This window comes from Peromyscus maniculatus, chromosome 14, assembly GCF_049852395.1.
Source record: "Peromyscus maniculatus bairdii isolate BWxNUB_F1_BW_parent chromosome 14, HU_Pman_BW_mat_3.1, whole genome shotgun sequence".
Classification (NCBI taxonomy): Eukaryota; Metazoa; Chordata; class Mammalia; order Rodentia; family Cricetidae; genus Peromyscus; species Peromyscus maniculatus.
Genome location: NC_134865.1, coordinates 14889834 through 14914950, shown reverse-complemented (window position 1 = coordinate 14914950; position 25117 = coordinate 14889834). Strand labels below are relative to the sequence as shown.

Genomic DNA, 25117 nt, shown 5'->3' with positions numbered 1-25117 from the left:
GGAGTTGTCCTTTGACCTCCATACAGGTGCCATGGCATGTGTGTACCCTCACACCTCAGGAAATGAAGGAAAGAGTAATGTAAAATGGCTGAGGAAGAATACCGTTTAACAAATGGAAGGTTTTAATCAAGTGAGAGTGTGACTACTAAGCAAGAGGGAGAGCAGGCCCATCCTAATGCCTCACAGTGCCTGGAGCACTGCAGACCTACTCATCCAGTCATTGCTGAGCTTCTTCCTCCTACTATAAGCTGAGTAGAAAGGATACAGTTCTATGATTTACGGATAAAATAAATGCCATTTTCCATTCTCCTACAGCTTGATAGCATAAAAACTAAAAACAAAGTATAGATTATACACAGCATGCCTAAGGTCTTGCGTTCAATTTCTATTAAAAAAAACAACAAAACCTAACTGCAGCCAGGCATGCTGGCACACAATTATATGATTATAATTTCTAAGTTATATAGTTTTAGTAGATACTCTGAAAATGTCAAGAACGTACTGGATTAAATTACTTTTTATTCCCCTCAATTTTAATATGATTCAACAGTTGAAAAAAAAAAACCATTCAATCAACCAAATAAATAAACAAACTCAAACAATTTGCCTATTGGTCAAAAAAAAAAACTAATTGGTAGATAGAATATACAGTTTTCCTTTTTTTCTAAAGGGTTTTTAAAAAAATTATTTTATTTTATATGTATGAGTGTTTTGTCTCTGCATGTACACACATGTACCACATGCACGCCTGGTGCAGAGGTTAGAAGAGGATGTTGGATCCTCTAAAACTGGATTTACAGATAAGTTCTTAGCCACTATGTAGGTGCTGGGAATAGAATTTAGATCCTCTGCAAAGAACGAGTGCTCCTAACCACTGAACCAACTCTTCAGCTCCTAGTTTTTTTTCAAATTTTCTTAAATATGTGCGTGTGTGCATGCGTGCGTGAGTGTGTGTGTGTGTGTGTGTGTGTGTGTGTGTGTGTGTGTGTGTGTGCAGGTGAATACAGTGCCCAAGGAGGCCTGAACAAGGTGTAGACTCACTGGAGCTCCAGTCCCAATTATGAGGTACCCACCGGGATGCTAGAGACGACTGAACTTGGATCCTCTGAAAAAGTAGTATACTCTTAGCTGCTGAGCCATCTCTCCAGCATGCTAGATAGAATTTAGTAAGAATAAAGACTACATTTTTGTTTGTTTGTTTGTTTTTCAAGACACAGTCTCACTATAGCCTTGGCTGCCCTGGAACTTGTTCTGTAGATCAGTCTGGCCTTAAACTCACAGAGATCTGCCTCCCAAGTGCTGGGATTAAAGGTGTGCAACACCATTGCCTGAGTCTAAAATTCTTGATCAGAAGATTAGGACTATTTTTTTTTTTTTTAAAAAAGGAAAACTCCTCCTCTCTCCTTACCGTTTGTCCCAGGAATTCATTCCCAATATACTAAGAAGCAATCTGCAGTAATAAAATGCTGACTGAGGCTTCTGAGGTGTTGGCTCATCTTGTTCTGAGGCTTTCATGTTTAAGTCATTGAAGTGCTTCTCCACAAACTCTTTTTCTTCTGTGTATTGCTTAAGGATAGCATTAATGACGTCATTCTCCTGTTTCTCAGAAATGCATATGGGTTGTGGAGCAGGAACATTGAGGGAGATTCCAGTTCTCTGTAAACACTCAGGACTCGTAGTGCCTAAATACTGCAGGAGCTCGTCAAGAGCATCTTCTTCCTCCCTTATTGTAGACCAGGTTGGTACAGTTTCTCTAAACCTCCTAAGCTGAAGAGAAAGTCCATCCTTCACTGTTATGTCTTCTACGCATTCATTAGATGTAGGAGGCTCTTCCGGTTTCTCTTGGTGAGACATTGAAAGTATGAGAGATGTAGGTTCAGACACACTACTCACAATGGGCGGTCCATACAGGATGGCAGAATCCCATGAGTACTTTCCAGAGAGGTCCCGCACTATGATTCTAACATTTGAACTGGCTGACACAAGGCCAGCGGCTAACCCTCCGCCAGGCAAACTCTCTTCTGCTCTAATCTGGATACAAGACACCAAGGTTGTATTATTCAGCACGAAGAACTGAATGTTGGGACTTTCAAAGAGCTCGGGAGAGAGTTCAGAACTCTCGCTGTAATGATTGTCATGATTTTCACAGACCTGACTTGTCAGCATCGCAGGACCACCACTCATTGGATAATGGCCCAAGTGATTCACCAGATGGGTAATGACAGTACGCGCTGCTATAGAGATCAATCCTTGTTGCATCTGAGTTTTCACTGAAAAAAAAAGGAAAAAGGAAAAAACCACAAATGAGTAGGAATAATATTGCTTCCTAGGAGTCACAAAACACATTAGAAAATGAGGACATTATCACATTGCTAACATCACAATCAAATATCTGAATAAACATTAATGTATACAATTTAGCTTTCTTATTATAGGAATAATGGCAGAGGATAGAAAACTTTTCTGATGAAGTAGTTTTACTTATTTTTATAAGGAAGCCCTTTGGAAACTGTAGCTAATGGATTCACAATTTAAACAAAAGCTTTTAAATGTAGATCACCTTTGAAGATCAAAAGTGTCAGAAATCAATTCCCTGAAATACACTAAACATGCAGACTAAAAACCAATGAAACCTATCCAACTGATAGGTTTATCTCATGGAGACATTCCAGATTTAGAGACATAGTCTGCAGCATCTTTAAATGTCATTTCATTCTGGCTCTTACTGATGATAACAAGTATGTCAGAGGAAAGTGTTCTCTGAATTAAACTTCAAGAATGAGAATGAATTGACATAGTGAACAGTGTACACTTGTATCACAAGGGAAACTTTATAGGCCACGCTCCAAACATGAGCTGTGGGGGCTGGAGAGATGTCACTGGTTAAGAGCACTTGCTCTGCCAGAGGACCCAGGTTTGGTTCCCGATACCCAAATCAGGAGGCTCAACTGCCTGTAACTCCACCCCAAAGTGACGCAATTTGCCTCTTGTTTCCTTGGGCATTCTACATATGTGTATATACCCACTAGAGACATATATACACATAATTAAAAACTTAAAAAATATGGGCTGAGGATATAGTTCAGTTGTAGAATATTTGCCCAGCAATAGCAAGACCCTAAGATTGATCTCCAGTGCTTTACAAAAAACATAAATAATAAAAATAAGGTTGATGATGAATCTACTTGTTTAGGCATTATAATTTTTTAAGCACTTTTTTTTTCTTTTAGTGTGTACTAGTGTTTTGCCATAGAAAGTTTCGGGTCGCCTGAAACTTGAGTTACAGACAGTTGTGAGCTGCCACATGGGTGCTGGCAGTTGAACCCAGTCCTCTGAAGAGCAATCAAGTGCTCTTAACTGCTGAGCTCCAAACCCCCTGGGAAGGGGAAATGGATGAGATCTCCTGGGTAAACTGGGGTTGGGGGTGTAGAGGGGAGGGGATGGAGGGATGGGAACACGAGGGACCAGGATGGTTGAGTTGGGGGAGGGATGGAGAGAAAAAGTAATAAAAGATACTTTGATAGAGAGGGTCATTATGGGGTTAGTAAGAAGCCCGGTGCCAGAGAAATAAGGATGACCCCAGCTAAGACTCCTAGCAATAGTGGAGACGGTGCCTGAACTGGTCTTCCCCTGCAGTCAGATTGGTGACTACCCTAAATGTCATCATAGAACCTTCATCCAATAACTGATGGAAACAGATTCAGAGATTCACAGCCAAGCACTGGGCTGAGTTCCGGGAGTCCAGTTGAAGAGAGGGAGGAGGGATTATATGAGCAAGGGGGGGGGGGGGCGGGTCAAGACACATGGCAGGGAAATCCACAGAGACAGCTGACCCAAACTTGTGAGAGCTCAAGGACTCTGGACCGACAGCTAGGGGGCCTGCATGGAACCAACCTAGGCCCTCTGCATGTGGGTAACAGTTGTGTAGCTTCGTCTGTTTGTGGGGCCTCTAGCAGTGGGACCAGTATCTGTCCCTAATGCACGAGCTGGCTTTTTGGAACTTATTTCCTATGGTGGAATGCCTTGCTCAGCCTTGATGCAGCGGGGAGGAGCTTGGTTCTGACTCAACTTGATATGTCATGCTTTGTTGACTCTCATGGGAGGCCTTACCCTTTCTGAGGAGTGGATGGGGGGCATAGAAAGGAGGTAGAGGGAGGAAACAGGAGAGGTGGGGAGGAGTTGGTGTTCTTGCCTCTTCTCAGATTTACAGTTACAGAATGACTATATTTCCCTGTTATTCTACCATTATCAGCTAATAAGCACATTATCCTGTAAGAACAGCCCAGGCTTACTTGTAAAGATGAATTAAAAGCTCTTATGTACAAGGCTCAGAATAATAAATACAAAATAAACTATTCAATTTTGACAGCATTATAAGGGATACAGCTTTTAGACATTTCTCTTTTAAACTTGCTTATAAATACACCCCAAGAATGGCTCAGCGCATTCTGTAGAACATAAGCCCCCAAGCCCAGGCATTAGTCAGGCATTAGTCTACCCTATACATCCTCTGCCTAAAGGAGGAGACAGTGGGAATTTAGTTCAAAAGAGCTGTGGAGCTGGACAAAGAGGTGCACGTATATAATCCTGCACTTGGGTAGGCTGAGGCAGGAGAATCAGGGGGAGAACAAGGCTTGCCTGAATATATAGTAAGACCCAGCTCAAAACCACAAAAATGAAAAAAGTCATTCACTTAAATACTCGTCACCTGCTTTAAGCACCATACAAAAAACAGCAAGCCACAAAAAACCTGCTACAATCTACTATAGTTATTAACACTGAAAATACTTAAAGGATGAATTTCAAATTTAGATATGAGCAAAAATCATTGCTTCTCTAAATTCAGGATATATGCACATATATGAAAAGATCAAAATCTTATAATTTGTTAATTAGGTGATTAGATTTATTTAGATTTTTGAGCAGTAAACTAAAGAAAATCTCTCTCTTACACTTACCTGCTAAGTTAGAAAGACATAAAATTCTCTAATTTAAAAATTAAAATGAAATTATAAAATAACCAGTTTGGTGAGAAAATGCAAAATGGAGATAGCAATGCTTCTAAGGCACTGTGTAACTAGAATTCATTAAATAAATGCAGCTGGTCAGGGCTATCTGTTCAGATCGTCACATTAAACAAGCCCTACGTCATTTGCGACAAACCCGTAATTACAGATTATTATGGCATACAAAAGCAGCAAGCCATAAAAAGCTGCTGCAATTCACTGTGCTGTAAAAGACATGCAGGGGAAGTTAATTCTGGCAAACGCTTTAAATATTAGCTTTGCATAATATGCATAGGTGAAACTATAATTAGGAAAGAATGGATCTTTGGAGCTTCCTTTCACTCTGGCCTGCAAATGATTTTTTTCTAATAAAACTACTGCCATTTGACAAAAAGCCAATTTCACTACCTTCCCTTGTTCTGCAGTAAATTTAATAATTATAGTCACTCTTGCCAATAGTTTTCAAATCACTTTTCAATCCAATACTGAGCTGATTATGAGCACTCTATGTTTAGAATTCATTGGCCAAAAGAGTACTTGAAGACAATGAAGCATGTCTTCGACAAGGACACAATGATCAGTCATTTTTGCCTTAAAAAAAGAAAAAGCCTCAACAAAAACCCCTACAGAACATGCCCCCCAATAAAACCCAGCAAACCCCACAGCATGTAGTTCAGAGTCCAGAGCCCCGAGTAAAGTAGTATCACCTGTTGCTCCCTCGTGCTCTCCTAAACGATGCTGAATTCCTGTGGACTCACTGGCTTTGAGGATGCACACAGGGGACAACTAGCACAGAGAACAAAAGTACGGAGTGTCTGGTGTCAGCAGTAAGCTCCCCTGGGAAACAGCTTTTCCTCTACTTACTGTACTCTACAGGAAGTTCTACACAAAACACAGTCTACTGTTTTGGTGGGGTGGTGAGATGGCTCAGCAGACAAAGACAATTGCTACCAAGCCTGATGACTAAGTTCCATCCCGAGCACCCACACAGTGCGAGCCCAGAACTGATTCTCACAAGATGTCCTCTGACCTAAACACATGTTGTGTGCACACACACTCTACATATTTTTAATAGTAGTAAAAACCTTTTGATAAATAAGCAAATTTTATTTGTTATTCTATTTAAAAATATACTGTCTTGGAGTGTTACCATTAAATGTAAAGAACAACCATCTTTTTATATAACATTAAGTAAAAGAAACACTATAGTTTGTGATATCTAAAGTTTTTCATTACTATCAATTATTGTCTAATTTTTTTGTTCTATTACACAACCCAGAATGTTTTTCCGAGCTAAATAATAATTAAATTTTTATGTTCCTATTATTTTACGTACTTGTGCTCTAGACAAATTATTAGCAACTTACATTCAATTATATTCAACTCAAAGCTGGAGTTGATCAATTTCCTTGACTTTTAATTTCATAACTTCAATTCTATAGGGTCAAGTTTTAACTCTTTTAATTGTTTGTAACTATTTTTTCTATACTGGAAAAATCGAACTCTTCATTCATAGCCTACTCTTTAACCACAACCTCCTAGTCCAATTTGGTGTTTTTAAAAAGACTTGTTTATCCATATATTTTATGTATATACCAGAATAAGGAATCTGATCCCATTACAGATGGTTGTAAATCCAGGACCTCTGGAAGAGCAGCCAGTGCTCTTAACCACTAAGCCATCTCACCAGCCCTATCCAATTGTGTTTTGAGGAGCCCTAGGAGAAGGCCCTGGAAAGGTGACTGCATCTCTAGGTTCCAGTCTACTGAAGCTTTCTTTTTAAAAGTTTTAAAAACTGGGCTTCTTTATAGAACTTACGTGAAGAGTTTCTCCCCCTAACACATTGTATGGACTGCTGGCACAGTCCACCAGCTCTCAGCAGGTTTCAACCATGGCTGCAGATCACTTCTTTGCAGCATCTTGGAAACCCTGGCAATCTCAGCAGACAGACCATCAACATCTACTGATGGAACTAGAGTATCCCTATTCTACTGTGGGCTAAACTGAGAACCACTTCTTTACTTTCTTATATCCATCCACATCTACAGTCCACCTCTTAAGAACACTCTATTTTCTCCCTAGCTGTTAGTTACTCCTGGAAGCAGTTCTTTACCAAACTTGGGCTCCAGATGTAAACTGCAAATCAATATTCAGATATTCATAGTTCCTTTGAATTTGTTAGACTCACCTTACTAACTGATCAGTACAACCAAAAGTTTTTGACAGTTTATTTCTCCTTGGGCTCTTCATGACTCTAATCAATTCCTTTAATTCACTTTCCTTTTCCTTTTCTTTCTAGTCCCAAATGAAGGGCAAATCCTAGCACTAATGAGTTCCCATATATCCCTTTATGGACTTTATTCTTTAAATAATACCCTACTCACTTATTTTAAGTAAATTCAACTCACTTCAATATCCCTCAATGTCAATGGACTCAACTTGCCAATAAAGACACAGGCTAATAGAATGGATATGAAAACTGGATCCATCATTCTGCTGCATACAAGAAACACATCTCAATATCAAAAATAGATATTACCTCAGGGTAAAGTGTTGGGAAAAGATTTTCCAATCAAATGGACCTAAGAAACAAGCTGGTGTAGCTACCCTAATGTCTAACAAAATAGACTTTAAACCAAATTTAATTAAAAGAGATGGAGAAGGGCATTTCATATTCATCAAAGGAAAAATCTACCAAGATGATGTCTCAATTCTGAACATTTATGCCCCAGATGTAAGGGCACCCACATTTGTAAAAGAAACATTACTAAAGTTTAAATCACACACAATGATAGCGGGAGACTTCAATACCCAACTCTCAGCAATGGACAGGTCATCCAGACAGAAACTAAATAGAGAAATAACAGAACTCACAGACATAATGACTCAAATAGATCTAACAGATATCTACAGAACATTTCACCCAAACACAAAAGAATACACCTTCTTCTCAGCACCTCATGGAACCTTCTCCAAAACTGACCATATACTAGCCACAAAGCAAGTCTCAAAAGATAGACAACAACTGAAATAACTCCCTGCATCCTATCAGACCACCACAGATTAAAGCTGGATTTCAACACCAGAAACAACAAAGTCTACAAACCCATGGAAACTGACCAATTCTCTACTGAGTTCCCACTCATTTAAAGGAAATTCAACTCACTTCATCCTTAAAAACTTCCTTCACCTGAGGGAAGGAGAGCTGACTCCTATTAACTGTCCTCTGTGCATATATTCATATACAAATCAAATAAAAAATTTTTGAATGCTGAACTCATTATGTACCAAGGACTGTGCAGAGGGATTTGTATATATAATTTCAGTACTCAAAATAATTCATGCTGGAACTAATATTATTATCTGCATTTTATAAATGAGGAACTAAAATGCCTCTCAACAACTGAGTGCCTGTTAGACTTCAAAATTCTCTTACTCTTCAAAAATACTATGAAATCTACAATAAAACATTCCTAAGTATAAGTCAGCCAGACTATAAAGGGAATATTATCACATATAATATTAGTAATTGTACATATCAAATTATTTCTTAAACTGAAAACTAACTTATGATAGGTAAATACATGGTTAGGTAACCGACTATTTAACCAGAAACCTATTTTCATGCATGGCCTCAAAGCATATCCTGTCACAACCCAAGCAATAACATTGTCTTGAGGAAAACTCATGTTACCTTCTGTTACAGGCTGGAGTTTAGAAGACCGTTCTGAATCAGGAGAGTGTAGAGGTTCAGGCTCTTTCAGACTTTCCAAATGCATAAAAGGATCATAATCTACAGATGCCAAATCAGAAAGGCTTATTGGAAGATACTTGGGATTGTTGAAACATTGTGCTCCATATACACACCCATGTAGCACCTAAGGGAGAAGAAAATATGGAAACAAAACAGTCACCAGTGACATGAAAGCTTGGCAAAACGTAAATAGTTTACATCTTAGCTCTTCAGTGAAGGTGATATTTAATAACTCTTAAAAAGATATGTGAAATCTAACCAGTGGTTCTCATATTCAACAGAATCTAACCCCTCTCAAACTTCTGTGATGGAACAAGTGTAAGAAGTACTCATAAATTATTACTTCTAGGTTCTATACAAGTTTTTTTTTTTTTTTTCTTCCATTTTTCGAGACAGGATTTCTCTGTAGTTTTGGTGTCTGTCCTGTATCTCGCTCTGTAGACCAGGCTGGCCTTGAACTCACAGAGATCTATCTGGCTCTGCCTCCTGAGTGCTGGGCTTAAAGGCTAGGTTCTATAAGCAAAGTCTGTGTATTTTAGAATATATCTAGTTTTAAATAATGAAAACATTATACTCAGAAATATTACCAGATACTGAACGTTATTTCTGAAGTTTTAAAAACACTTGGTTATCAAATAAATAATAAAGCCCACAAGAAGATTTACCTTATAAATGCAGTTGAGGACAGATTTTTCTGTCTTATCATTTTCTGCTCCCGTAGCATGGACTGGCTGGAGTAGTGTCTTTAAAGGTAAGGCCATGATCCAGTCCAGAAGGCAGAGAAGTAATGAAACAACCAACTGTAACAACAATAAAGCAATTATCAATATAAACTTGTAAGAGAAGGGCTTTCCTCACCCCACCCCACCCTTTTTTAGAAAGGGTCTCATGTAGCCTAAGATGTAAAGGTTTGATGGTTTAATATTGATTATCTATTTGATAGGACCTAGAATCACCTAGGAGACAAACTGTGAGTTTCTAAACTGAACTGAGAGATTCTGTCTCAAAATAATAAGGTGGAAAACAATTGAGGAAGACACCAAACACATACTTCTGGCTTCCATATACACATGCACACATGTGTGCATGCACACACGCACACACACACAGGAAAGTTGGGGAGATGAGATGGACGGGTGCCACCTTAAACATGGACAGCACCTTCACGTGCACCGTGGTGCAAGACTGAATAAAAAAATGAAAGCAAGCAGGGGGTTAGCCTTCATCGCTCTCTGCTCCCTGACTACACATGCGGTGTGATGAGGTGTCTCACATTCTTTCCTTAAGTTTCACTTATCAAGTATTTTATTACAGACAGAAGAAAAATAACTAATTCATTAGCCATGGATGACCTTGAACTCCTGTCTTCCTGTTTTCACTTCCCAAGAGCTGAGACTACAAACCTGTGCCACCATACCAGGTTTATGCAGTGCTGGGTATTGAAGCCTGGGCTTTGTCTAATGCTAAGTGAGCATGTTACCAATTGAATCTCCAGTAAGGGATTATTAATAATCAATAAATCACTTTGTTATTCTTGGGTTTCTAGAATTTATTACAGGAACCTTAAATCCTAAATTCAACTATGAACACTGACATTGATACACAAACCATTAGTTAATTATAACAGCAATATACATTGAGGTTGAGAGTATAGCCAGGGGATGGAGCATCCTGAGCTTGGTATCCTAAGCACTAGACAAAAGAAAAAGGAAAACATAACTGCATTCAAGTAACTATACAAATATATAACATAATTAAATATATTAAAATGCCTGTTTTCCATTTTTTTCTATTCACTTACTATTTTTGCATGTGCATGTGGGAGTGGGAGTGCCATGAAGCTTGTGGAAGTCAGAGGGCAACTTGTGGGAGTCAGTTTTCTCCTTCTACCATGCAGATTCCAGAAACTAAGCTTAGGCCATTAGCCTTGGTAACAAGCACCTTTACACACTGAGCCATCCCATATCCCCAACTTTCCTGTGTGTGTGTGTGTGTGTGTGTGTGTGTGTGTGTGTGTGTGTGTGTGTGTGTGTGTGTGTGTGAGGTTCGTGTCTGGTGTCCTTCTCCATTGCTCTCCGTCCTGTTAGCTGAGACAGAACCGCCCTCCCTGCACCTGGGTTCACTGGCTCAGCTAGACTAGCTGCAGAGCAAGCCCCGGCGGCGTCCTCCTGTCTCTGCTTCCCAGCACTGGTTGCTGGCGTGTGCCCTCACACCTGGCTCTCTGTGGTGACGAGGGTCTGAACTGGGGTCTTTATGCTTGTGTGCCAAGCACTCTGCATTCTAAGCCACCTTCTCAGCTCCCTCCATTTTCCTTCTCTAATTTGTAAAACCTTAGTCAGTAGCCTTCTAGAAAGCTGTTTCTCATTTTATTAAATAAAACCTTTCAGTAACCTTTAAAATAACAGACACTATAAACACAGTACTTTTACCCTAACACAGAAATATCTTTTGTACTAGACTTAAAAATCACAATTAATGCTAAATAATAAATAGCGCCATGAAAGTGGTAATCAGGCAGCGACTAGGTGTGTTCATCATCAAAGATAAACTCTCCAAGTTGAGGTTTAATCCTGTTTTAACTAATGGACACTCACAAAACTAAAACTTTCCATCTCCTCCTAAGACAGAAAGTGTGCATGGTGATTTGAAGGGCTCAGATGGATACTGTCCCAGACGGAGGGACTGCTTGGGAAGAGTAAGGTTGTAGCCTCGTTGGAGGAGCTGTGTCACCACACGCCATCTATAAGAACAAGGAATGTTCTAACAAACCAACAACTGCTGAAACCCAGTCCGTTAACAAAGTTTAAGACGTAACAGTACATTTACAAAGAGAACACGGGTTTGGGCTTTTCTTTTGCTGTAGAGGACATTGCTGAGCTAGCTAGTGGAATCTAAGCAAGATTTAGAGATTTCAACCAACAAACCCGCGTTATCCCTAACTGTTGATAGCTGTACTGTGGTCATAAAGATCTGCTTGCTTTTAGGAAGAACACAGTGAAGTCTGCAGGCACACCGTGTAGTTTGGAGAATGCACTTCCAACACTGCAGCAGAGGGATAAAGCCATATGGACTGAAGGAGGAATAAAGGGAAGAGTTAACAAAGACTCCTCCTCCTCTTCTGGAAACTTCCCTCCAATCGGAACTCATGGCCTCCATGTGCTTGCGTGCCATGAGGAGGCTCAGGGTTCCATCCTCAGCATCATAACAAACACAAATGACCCCCGGAAATTAATGTTCTAGTGTGGAACTGAAATCAAAGTTCGGAATTGATGTCAACAGAAAGAGGAAAGGTTTTGGACCTATCTGCCAGTGATAAGTTCCTTTCTTCAGGTTCATATGTAGTAACAACTACATGAGTGTGGGTGATTAACCTAACTCTTATTTCTGACTGGGGATAAAAAAGTTTTGCTCTTTGTTTAAGTTGCAATAATCCCTATGAAGTGCATAGTGACAGGTTTCTTTCTTTCTTTTTTTTTAAATCAGCATATAAACGATCTTTACTCCTTTTTCTTTTGTTTGTTTTTCTGGCAGTACTGAGGATCAAACACAGGGCTTCATGCAAGCTAGGCAAGTGCTCTATAGGTGAAATATATCGCTAGATTTTTTAATCCCTGTCTACTAGACTGTTTAAAATTACAATGTTATATTTACCAATAACAATAAATTCTTTCAGAAATCTAAAATTCCTTGCTTATACAGAGTTTACTAATGTTCTTACAAGCCTATGGCTAAGGAAGGTGGGTGGACTCCATTGTAAGTGATTTGATTGTCATCCATGAGAAATGCCTGTCTATATTGTGTTTTACTTAACAATATTAATAGTTCCCAGATAAAATGAGAGGCTTGTCTAAGTCTAATACATAAGCTTGTCTAAGTCTAATACACAAGCCTGTCTAACTGTAATACACAAGCCTGTCTAAGTGTAATACATAAGCTTGTTGTCTAGGTGTAATACATAAGCTTGTTGTCTAGGTGTAATACATAAGCTTCAAACAAAATCTTGATGGAAGAGAATGCTAAGGTATAAAAATGAATGGAAAAGTATAAGGATGCAAAATAGTGGAGAAAAACCATTGCAAATCTTTTTAAAGTCTAAAGTCTAAAACATTTATATGGTCCCAAACACTCCTTATCATTCATATATATATATATATATATATATATATATATATATATATATATCCTTTATATTTGTATATACTCCTCCTTTATATTTATAGTTTTTAGTAAATTATTTGTCATCTTTAAAAAGGAGGAAGTAGAACAGAGCAGTAAGAGGTAGGAAAGAGGAATACTGGAATAGGAAGGATTAAATGGGTTAGGGATGGGAGGGTAATACAGAGGAGGGATACAGAACACTAAAGACCTCCTGGAAAAGATAGCCTAAGGTAAATGTCACATGGTAGAACTTTTCTGAGGGCAGAGGAAATGCCTTTTCTTAAGAAGTATGCTTCTAGCCCTGGAATTGTGGTGTACACCTTGCATCCCAGCACTCAGGAGGCAGAGGCAAGCAGATTTCTGAGTTCGAGGCTAGCCTGGTCTACAGAGCCAGTTCTGGGACAGCCAGGACTACCCAGAGAAACCCTGTCTCAGAAAGCAACAACAACAACAGAGGTATACTTCTAATATATTCTTGTACTCTATTTATTATAAATGTCCTTCCACTGATAATAGCTGTCAAAAAACCAAGTGACTGTCTTCAGAGGTGGTAAATTTCTCAGAATCTCTACCAACTTCATTATCTGGCAGGCTATAGTAAAATCATTATAAGTAAACAAAATGTGTGCTAAGTTTCCTTACTACTCTGAGATTTCAAGACAGTCAAATGTTTATGAAATTAAAACTAAAATGAAATTTGTTTAAACATTTTTTTTGTTTATTTATTTAATGTGAATGAATATTTTGTCTACATGGATGTCTGTTCAGCACTTGTGCGCCTGGTGCCATGAGGCTAGAAGAAGGACTTGGATGCCCCGATACTGGAATTACAGACTCCAGTGAGCCTCTATGTGTGCTAGGAACCGAACCTGGGTCCTCTACAATAGCAGCAAGCACTCTTAACTGCTGAGCCATCTCTCCAGTCAATAAAATGAAATTTTTTTATACTTAAGTAATGGAAAATTAGAGTTCACCATAGTTGATTGAATGTTTATTTACTTGTACCTTTAAAACTTTTAAATTTAAATATTCAAGATAAATACATATTAAATGTAAAAAAAATAAAATTACCCTTTTGTCCATTTCATATGATGAAGCTTCTGTACTTGGCAAAAGATGAGTGACAGTAGCTATTAGGATCTGTAGGAAAAGATGAATGAGTACGTAAATGAGTTTAAAATACATGAAATTCATTGTATTCCCGAAAATGTAATTACTACACTACATTCTTAGTGATATAAAATTGATTGCTGTAAATTTAACATCAATATAACATCTAACGTAGTATCTAACCCATATACTGTTACTTTAATTTGTACCATGGAAGCTTTTTAAGTACATTTAACTATTAATCATTTATTAGGTTTATAATGTACATGTACAGAATGAAAATTACAATGCATATGTTCTGACAATGGTAAATAATTTTATATAACTCAATTCACAAGGTCAATCAATGTATATAAAAACAGATATTTAGGTACATTAGAAGAAGTTCAAAGATGGAGGTAAAGAATTTATGAAAATCATAATCCCACTACCTCAAGAACCACACTCCAATGCCTTTCCAGATCTCCCTATCTATGCTGACTGAGCAGCCCATATCTGAAATACTTCAAAATCCAAGAATGCTAGGGCACATGCCAATCTGTGGCTGGGGATAATATGTAGTTGGTAGAATGCTTGCCTAGCATGTATTTTTCCTTGCCCAGCTTGCTCCTTTTCATTATAAATCTTCATAAAAGTCAACAGTAGTAACCACACGAAATAGGCTATACTAGGCTGTTTTGAGATTTCCTTTGCCAATGCAATTATTCCAAAACTCTTCACTTTAGCCTCAGCAGACATTTTGGACAAGGACAAAAAGCAGCTATATTATTCACCAAAATATCACAAGAACAGTCTCTAGGCCACATACAAAAATTGTTTTCCTTGAAACCTCTTGAGCCAGGCCCTCACAGTTCAAATCCCCCTCAGGACCACTGTCTTCCACGTTCCTACGAGTATGGTCATTAAGAACCACTTAAAGTGTTCAACTTCTTTTCTAATCCAAAGTCCCAAAGTCCACACATTCCTCCAAACAAAAGCATCATCAAGCCTATCACAGCTAGATCTCCCACATCCCTTTCCAGGATCTAGCCTGATTCCATCACAAAAATACTAACAATATGAGTGATCGAACCAGCATCTTCTCTTCAGAACCTACCAGTTTGGTGGAAATGTTTGCCAATGAGAATGACCTAGATGAAACCCAACACAGGATTTAACAGAACAGTCATCAAGTTCATCAAACAATTCAAGGAGTTTAAAGAAGACACAAGGAAACACGCAGTGAAATGAAGGAGAAAGAGCTTGAGGAGAACAACAGCTGAGTGATGCCCAAGAAACCCCGAGCCGAAGGCTGAAGGATCTGATGACAGTGCAGGACTTGACAGGGGAATTCGGCAAGGAGGTAGAAACACTGAAGAGAACTGAGGCTGAAATGAGAAGGACTTGAAAACCCAATAACTCAACTAGACATCTCAAAGGGAAGCCTTCCACGAAGAATGAATTAGTAAGAAGACAGATTACCAGACTTGAAGGTAAAATAGAGGATCTAGGCCAGAGAAGCAAGAAGTATGAAAAGTTACCAAAAAAAAAAAAAAAGTATACACAGGAAAGGAACATACAGGAAATGTGGGACACCATGAAAAACAACCACCTTTGAATTACAGACATAGATGAGGAAGAAGAATTGCAGGTCAATGACAGAAAAGAACTTCAACAAGATCATAGAAGAAAACTAAGGAAAGACACACCTATACAGAGAAGGACAAGAAGCACACAGAACAAAAGGACAAGATCAAAAAATAAAATCCCCATGGCATACCATAGTTAAAACACTAAAAAGATACTATATTGAAAGGTGCAAGAGAAAAAGCGAAAGTTATATATAAAGAAAAAATCCATCAGAATAACAGCTGATTTCTCAATGGCAACTTGGAAAGTGAGGAGAGCCTGGAGAAATGTATTCTAAGTCCCAAAAGACTATGACAGCTAGACTAGACTAATATGCCTGCCTAGCAAAACTACCTTCCATAATTGAAGGACAAAGAAAAACTTTCCAAGATATAAACAGCCTAAAAAATTTATATCTAACAAAAGAAACCTAAAGAATATACAGGAAGCAAGACTTTGGGTTGAAGAGAGAAATGTGCAGAGCAGAGAGACTGTGGAAAGAAGTATGAAGCCATAATTATTAAAACACAAAGTTCCACTGAGAACACAAACAAGACCAAAAATCAACAATGTGATGACCACAATTGACAAACACATGTCAATAAGAACTTTCAGTATAAATGGCCCTGATTCTACAACCAGAAGACACAGACTGGATGGATCAAGAAACAAAAAGCATCTATCTGTTGTCTGCAAGAAACACAGCTTTTCTTTAAAGACAGGAACCACCATCAAGTAAAAGGATGGACAAAAGCACTCAAATTCAATGGGACCAGGGAGCAAGGAAGTATATGACAAAATGGACTTTAAACTAAAAAGAGATCAAGAGGGACACCTCATTCTAATCAAGGGACAGTTAACCAAGAAGACATAGAATGCACCAAACTCTGATGCTTCTAATGTCATTTAAAAAATGTACTACTGGATTTAAAGATACAGATTAATATCAATCCATTAATTGTGATTTCAATACCCTACTGCTCCAATAGACAGATCATCTAGAAAAAAAACCAGAAAACTTCAGAATTAACTGACATCCTACATCAAATGGACTTAATACATATCCACAGATTATTCCACCCAAACACTGAAGAATACACTTTCTATTCAGCAGCACATAGAAGATTCTCTAAAATATATACCGGAACACATAATAAACCTTTACAAATACAAAAAGACTGAAGTAACTCCTCCTCTTCTGTCTGACCACAACACAGTAAGACTTAAAATGGACAGAAAACAAATCTCTAGGCAGTATATAAGCTCATGGAGATTAAATAACATTACTGAATGGTGAATGGGAACAAATCAAGAAAGAAAAAATTTCCTGGAACTAACTGAAAATGAAAATGCAATACAAAACCTCTGGGACACCCTGAATGCAGGCCTACAAGGAAAATTTATAGCTCTAAGTGCCGACATTAGAAATTCAGAAAGAGGACCAGGCAGAGTAGTGCACACCTTTAATCCTAGCACTTGGGAGGCAGAGCCAGTCAGATCTCTGTGAGTTCAAGATCAGCCGGGTCTATACGATGTATAGAGAGACCTTTCTCAGGAAAAAAAAAATTGATGCAACTCAAAAAGTTGAAAAACAAGAACCAAGTCCAAAGCCAGTCAATGGAAAGAAATAATAAAAACCAGAGCAAAAAAAAAAAAATCAATGAACTAGAAACAAAGAAAACAGTAAGTAAAAAGAATCAACAAGAGCTGGTATTTGGGAGATAAACAAGACCGACAGACCCTTGGCCCAACTAACCAAAAGAAAGAAATGAGGACCCAAATTAACAGAATCAGAAATGAGAAGAAAAACAACAGACATGAGACAAATTTAGAATATCATAAGGGAATATTTAAAAAAAAAACCTTTATTCCATTAAACTGGAAAACCTAGACATGCATGATTTTCTAGATTCAGTTAAACCACCAAATTAAACCAAGAAGTTAACAGCCTAAACAGACCCATAACAAATGAGAAGATTGAAATAATAACAAAAAGCCTTCTAGTTTGGAAGCTTAGGGTCAGATGGATTCACAGCAGAATTCTCCTAGACTTTGATTGTTCCTAAACGAAAGAAAGAAAGAAAGAAAGAAAGAAAGAAAGAAAGAAAGAAAGAAAGAAAGAAAGAAAGAAAGAAAGAATGAAAGAAAGAAAGAAAGAAAGAAAGAGAAAGAAAGAAAAAAAGAAAGAAAGAGAAAGAAAGAAAAAAAGAAAAAGAGAGAGAGAAAGAAAGAAAGAAAGAGAGAAAGAAAGAGAGAGAGAGAAAGAGAAAGAAAGGAAGAGAGAAAGAGAGAAAGAAAGAAAGAAAGAAAGAGAAAGAAAGAAAGAGAAAAGAGAGAGAAAGAGTGAGAAAGAAAGAGAGGAAGAGAGAGAGAGAGAAAGAAAAAGCGAGAAAGAGAGAGAGAGAGGAAGAAAGAAAGGGAGACAGAGAGAGAGAGAGAGAGAGAGAGAGAGAGAGAGAGAGAGAGAGAGAGATTGATTATCCACCATGACCAAGTTGGCCTTTTCTTTGAAATGCAAAGACAGTTCAACACACATAGTCCAACAAATGTAATATGTCACATAAATGGACTTAATAACAAAAATCAGAAGATCATCTCAAGAGACACAGAGACAATGGACAAAATCCCATTCACAATAGCCTCATTGAAAATAAAATACCAGTATTAAACCTAACCAGGGATAAACAAGGTCCTCTAAAATAAAAACTTTAAAACTCTGAAGAAACACAGTAGAAAATGGAAAGACAGCCCATACTCATGGATTCATAGAATTAATATTGTGAAAACGACCATTTGCAAGCCCAATAAAAACTCCAATCTCATTCTATCCTAAAATTCATATGGAATCACAAAAGACGCCACATAGTCAAAATCAATCCTTAACAAAAAGAACAATGTTGGAGGGATTATCAGTCCAGATCTTAAGATGCAGGAGAGAGCCATGTTAGTAAAAACAATTTGGCATTGGTACAAAAACAGACATGTAGACCAATGAGGGAGAAAAATATCAAAGACCCAAACATGAGTACATGTAACTTAAGCCATTTAATATTTAACAAAGATGCCAAACACACAAGTTAGAGAAAAGACAGCATCTTCAACAAACAGTGCTGGGAAAACTGGAGGTCACATGCAGAAGAATGAAATTAGACCCATAGCTTTCATCATGCACAGACATACATGCAGGTAAAACACCCCCACACATAATTTTCTCAGATGAAAACAAAACGCTTCAAAGCTGGAAATGGGGGCATACAACTATAATCCCTGCAATAAGGGCTGCGACAGAAGGACTGCAAATGTGAGGCTAAGGATGGGCTGCACTGGGAGACCCTGTTCCAAAAATAAGCAAATACATAAATATTCTTAATTTTCACAGTGGAAAAAAATTACAGAATAAAATTTTCAAATGCTTAAAACTTTCAAAAGACTTTATTTCTAATTATGTGCATATATGTATGTCTGCGTGTTAGTGTATGGGAATGCAGTGCCAACGGAAGCCAGAAGACAGCAGATCCCCTGGAGCTGGAGGTATAGGCGGTTGTGGGTGCTGGCAACTAAACTTGGGTTTGCTGAAAGAGCAGTATGTGCTCCTAACTACTGAGCCATCTTTCCAGGGTAGATTTTTTAAATTTTTAAATGTTTCATGAGCAGAGATATTCACACTGAAATCCAGTTGCCATGTCCCACACAAAATAAAGATAGTAACTACAGCCAATAAAAGTATTTCTATTTAAGTAATCTAGCAGGTAAATTTCCTGATCCCAAATGGGGAGTTCAGAGTTCCAAGTCCTAAAATAACTTGTCCAGAGTTACAGTTAGATGACAGTGTTAGGAATCAGTTAAATTCAAGTATGTCTAACCACTAAGCCTACTGTTACTACTGTATTGAACCTTGATGGTTTGAACGAGAATGGCCCATTAGGCATATATGTTTGAGTACTTGGCCCCTAGTGGTTGGAACACTTTAGGAAGGATTGGGATGTTGGAAATGGTGTGTTAGTGGGATGGGCTTTGAGGTTTCAATAGATTCATTCCATTCCCAGTGTGATCCCTGCCTCCTGCTTGCAGTTTGGATGTGAGCTCTCAACTGTTTCTACTACCATGACACTGTGGACTCTAATCTTCTGAAAGCAGAAGCCCAATTCAATGCTCTCTTTTCTAAGTTATCTTGGTTACAACGTTTTACCACACTAACAGAACTGTAACTAACACATCACTCAACAGACATTCAATTACTTTGTATGTCAAAGTTGTCTATGCATAAGAAATATTTAAAGGAGCCTAAAATTTTATGTCTTGATCTCATTCAAATTTTTATATATATATTAAAACTAGGAATAAACTTACTATATTTTTAAGCATGCTACTGCTATTGTTTGAACATTACTGTCTCAATGCACTAAGAAGAAAAATTCTTCTAAATGTACTTTACATAGGACACAAATGATATATTACCACATTTAGTATTTAGCAGAGGATGATAATATGATTGAGTTAGAAAGTTTGCACTTAGGCTTTTTTAAAAAAAAAACTTTTAATTTTATTTTATAGTGCTAGAAATCAACCCAAAAGCTTTGAGCATGCTATGCAAGTGAAAAGTGCTTTACAACTGAGCTGTACTCTCCTCCCTGTCCCATACCTTATTTTTTGAAACAGGGTCTTTCTAAGTTTTCAGGCTGGTTTTGAACTAGCAACCCTCTGTCATCATTTTCCCAACTGCTGGATTACAGGCCTATGCCTTTGAATTTACAGATTTGGGTTGGAATCTGTAGGCAGAAGTTTCTCTCTTGCCTGGTCCTGTTCCCAAATACCCAGCAGCCACTTCCCAAATAATTGACTCAGGGCTTAACATTACTTATAAATGCTCAGCTTGTAGCTCAGGCTTATTACTAACTAGTTCTTACACTTAAATTACTCCATAATTCTTATCTATGTTTAGCCACATGGCTTGGTACCTTTTCTCAATACAACATTCTCATCTTGCTTCCTCTGCATCAGGCTGACAACGCCTGACTCTGTCCTTCCTCTTCCCAGAATTCTCCTAGTCTGGTTGCCCTGCCTATACTTCCTGCCTAGCTACTGGACAATCAGCGTTTTATTAAACCAATATGAGTGACAAATCTTTACAGTGTACAAGAGCATTATCCCATAGCATTCCTCTTTTTTTTTTTTTTTTGGTCTAATAAAAAGGAAAGTTTTAACCTTAATATAGTAAAACAAAAAGTTATTAAGTAAGAATTATAGTAACAATATCCAATCCATTTACATTTGACAAAATTAGAAAAAATACTTATCTATCTTATCTTGGTGAGTATAAAGGTTTGTATCTAATTTACTTTCTATTATAACTAAGGAAAACTATAATTCTAACTAATTAGTCTTCAACTCCATCAAAGACACCAGGAGGATGTAATGTCACCTAATGACAGGGGCATCAGGATTTGTGCTACAGGAATCCTCTTTCTATCCTATTGGTTACTGGTTTGAGATTTTATATAGTTACTAAGTCTTTAGTTCTCTCTTAAATAAGGTAAAGTGGTGGAGGGAATAATTTCCCATGTCAAAATACTTTTAAGAATTAGATATTGGGAAACTGGAGAAATGGCTCAGCAGTTAAGAGCACTGGCTGCTTTTCCAGAGGACATTCAATTCTCAGCACCTACAAGGTGGCTCACAACCTCCTGCAACTCCAATTCCAAGGATCTGATACTTTCTTCTGGCATATATAGGTACCAAGCACACAAGTGGTTCAAGGACATATACACAGGCAAAACAGCCATGCATATAAAATAAAAATTAAAAAGAACTACATATTGGGCTGTGAGTAGTGGTGCATGCCTTTAATCTCAGCACTTAAAGGAAGAGGCAGGTGGATCTCTATGAGTTTGAGACTAGCCTGGTCTACATATTGAGTTCCAAACCAGTCAGGGCTACATAGTGAGACCCTGACTCAAAAAATAAAATAAAATAAGTAAAATAAAATAAAAATTAGATATTTCTGAAGAGGTGAGTGATACAGCAATTGCTCTACAGTAGGAACTTAATAAATACTTGTTTTCGGCTTTCTTGAAGATGTTATAAGAATACCAAGAGAGGCATATAGAGATTGAGGGGGTTTTGAGAGAAGTAAAACATGTCAGATAAGAAGAGAGTTAGAGGAACATTTGGGAGAAGCAGACTTAGTTGCCTGGAGAACATCATGGGAAGCTGTATATGGTTCTGGAAAGATGAGATGGATCTTCAGTTGGGGTCTGAATTCACAGCCAAAGAAAGGAACTTCATGAGCATTTTTATTTCAGGTGACTTGAGAATGTCAATGATGACCTAAAGGGGAAGAAGATGCCTGCCAGGAGCAAGATACTGCAGTAGCAAAAAAGAAACGATAAAGGGTCTTACAGGAAGCACAGGAAACACTGAATTTGAATAAAAGATAGAACTTCATAATGATTGGCTAAAAAAGGAAGGAGTAATGCCCTGATTCTGGTAAACTGGAGGTATAGCATGTTTTATTCACTTAAGAGAAAATGAAGCAGAATATAGATTTATAATCACAATGGCATTAATAAGTTTGTATGAAGTATATAATTTTCACAACTAATAACTATTTTCATGACTTAAAAAAATTTCATTCCAAACCAAGAAACCATACTTCTAACAAAAATTACAAAGGAGGAGAAATGCTCAGTGGTTAAGAGCATTTACTGCTCTTGCAAAAACCTTGGTTCAGTTCCCAGCACCCACAGGATGGCTTACAACTATTTGTAGTTCCAGTTCCAGAGCATCTACTGCTCTCTCCTGACTTCTGTAGGCATTGCATGCATGTGGTGCGCATACATACACATAAAATAAACGTATCTTAACAAACTGATATCCATGGGAGGACTGCCCTTTTCTGAACAGGAGGAGTGGAGTGGGGGGTGTGCGACGGGGATGAGAGGAGAGGAGGGAGGGAGGGGAAACTGCAGTCTGGATGTAAAATAGATAGATAGATAGATAGATAGATAGATAGATAGATAGATAGATAGATAGATAGGTAGGTAGGTAGGTAGATATATAGATAGATAAAATTTAAAAGTACAAAAGAATTATCAGGAACTTCGATATTATAAAAAAGCAAGATGAACACCAAGTATTTACCCATAAAGAAATTAGCACCTATTAAAATAATTTCATATTTCAAAGTACCCATATCTAAGAAATTTTTATATAAGCTTATAATAAAAATAAATGCAAAGTTATTTACCTGAATAATTTTCAAGGGTGAATCAGGCTGGTAAATCTGAAGTCTAGGTACATAGTGAACCAGCATGTGAAGCATGTTACAAGCTACATGGGCAACTGTTTTATTAGTAAACTGCAACAACAAAAATCATTGTTATAAAAGTTCTTCATGCATATTCATCAACATTAGCTTCTGGAAATTTATATGTCATGTTTCCTTTTATCATACATTTCAGCTGTTGTACCATTCATCTCTCAAAGCTCGTATCTGTACGGTGTTCATTTTATTCTTCACTTTGCTTAGCAAAATGCCTTAAACATAGCATATGATCAGAAATATCTGTCAATTAACTGGTATTACTCAAAAGTGCTTACTATGTAAATTATGTTATTCAGCCTTAAACAGATGCTGTGGCATTAAAAGTTCTCAGACAAGAATAATAAATTTTCTTTCATAAGTAAAACATATTCATATAAGCAGAGCATGGTGGAGCATGCTTGAAATTCCAACACTCAGAACACTAAAGCAGGAAAATTACGAGTTTAGTGACAGTCTGAGTATTTTACTGAATTAGAAGCTAGCCTGGGCTAAATAATGAGATTTTTGTCTCAAACAACAATAGCAAAAACAAACCCCCAAATAATAATGAAACAAAATAAAATTTTATAATTTTATTCAGACTTTCCACATGATTAGATTATCACTACTTTTTTAAAACTTTGTGTTGGTTGCCTGCATGTATGTATGTACACCATGTACGGGCCTAGTACCCAAAGAGGCCAGAAGAGGGCACTGGGTCCCCTGGAACTAGAGTTATAGAGAGTTCTGATTCAAAGCTGCCCATGACTCTAGCCTCAGCACACAAGCACACACATAAACCTATACTATACCTCTCCTCCTGCCCCTCCTCCCTTCTCTTATACACACACACTAAATCACCTCCCTCCTATACGCTATTTTAAATGACGGGTTTGTTTTTAAGACATCATTCACATGTTTTCTAGGAAAGAAGTCAAATATAGGAAAGTTCAGACAGAAGAGCTCAACACAAAAACATCTTAAATTCAAGAGATGGACTATTATTAAAGCAAGTCAGAATCAAAAAGTTAATGTAATAATACATGATGAAAATGATTATTAAATATTGTAGTCACTGGGGCCCAGGATTATTAAATGTTTGGGGGAAAAATTCACGTGTCCTAAATGATCTCAATATATTTCATTAAATAGTTTTCTTTACCTTTAATGAAACACAAATTACATTCAGAGCTTCTTTAATTTGAGGATGATGAGATTCATGGACTAATTCTTCACAAATCCAAATCCCTAAACTGCAAAGTGCTACACATCTGAAAAAAAAAAAAAGACAGTCTAAAATGACTTTAAAGAAAACCAAACATTCAGTACATTCACTGTTTACATTCACTGTTTGAGTGAATCAAAGACTGTTACTGTCTGAATTAGCTAATAAGAAAAGTGGAAATAAAAACACCCCACACTGAAACATAAGTTTCTACTGTATTCATTACCAATAGTGATGCAGAAACAGAGAGGTAGGCTTGGGACAGTGTGCAGTGCCTTCCTGACAAATCCGTATTACTAAATTGGCAAAGTGACAAGTCTTCTTCCCAAACAAATGCAGAACCTGCTTTCAACAGGAGACTCTAGTATTCTTGACTGGCAACAAGAAAATGAACTTACATAAAAATAAACTGATGAAATAAGTAAAAAATGTGTTCTTCAGATTTAACACACCAGCAGAAATAGACCTTGTAGGATGTTAGTTGTTTCCCTAATGTCTTATGGGGTTTTATTTTCCTAAATGTAACTCAGCTAAGTTTCAGCTGAAAGTTATTTGATAATCAGAATCAGGAAGACATCCATGTATTCAAGTATATGCTTCTGATAAACTGTATAATGGCTCTCTCCAAATATAAAAATATGTACATGTATTAATACTGATATTCTTAAATATAGTGGAACACTACATTTTATAATAATTCAATGAAAAAGTATTTTTTCTTCCAGAACACAGAAGAGGCTGAAGCCTCCTCTCATGGTGTAGACTATTAATGCTACCCAATTATTCACTACTGAGATGACCAAAATATCCCTCTCCCCTCTCCCTCTCCCTCCCAATAAAGCTCTAGAAAGGTTATATATACATATATGTATATATATACTATATCCTTAGATATATCAATTTCTGTATCATAACTGTTTTAATGAACACTGACCTCTATTGCTGTACCTCAA

At 37.4% G+C, this 25117-nt stretch overlaps 1 protein-coding gene across 12 annotated transcripts in view; it reads right to left on the bottom strand.

Annotated features, from left to right (window-relative positions):
* The window catches only part of Ralgapa1 (Ral GTPase activating protein catalytic subunit alpha 1), a 216549-nt gene that overhangs the window by 64197 nt on the left and 127235 nt on the right, over positions 1–25117 (bottom strand). For all 12 annotated transcript variants that reach the window (XR_013044288.1, XR_013044287.1, XR_013044289.1 and 9 more), the window contains 6 exons: positions 24102–24210; positions 22883–22993; positions 13990–14058; positions 9426–9560; positions 8701–8884; positions 1409–2270 (listed from right to left, as the gene is read on the bottom strand). Coding sequence is in view for 8 of the 12 variants with exons in the window: in XM_076550636.1 (XP_076406751.1) it covers positions 1409–2270; positions 8701–8884; positions 9426–9560; positions 13990–14058; positions 22883–22993; positions 24102–24210 (1470 nt within the window). In the remaining 4 variants the exon portion in view is untranslated. The remainder of the gene's footprint in view (positions 1–1408; positions 2271–8700; positions 8885–9425; positions 9561–13989; positions 14059–22882; positions 22994–24101; positions 24211–25117) is intronic.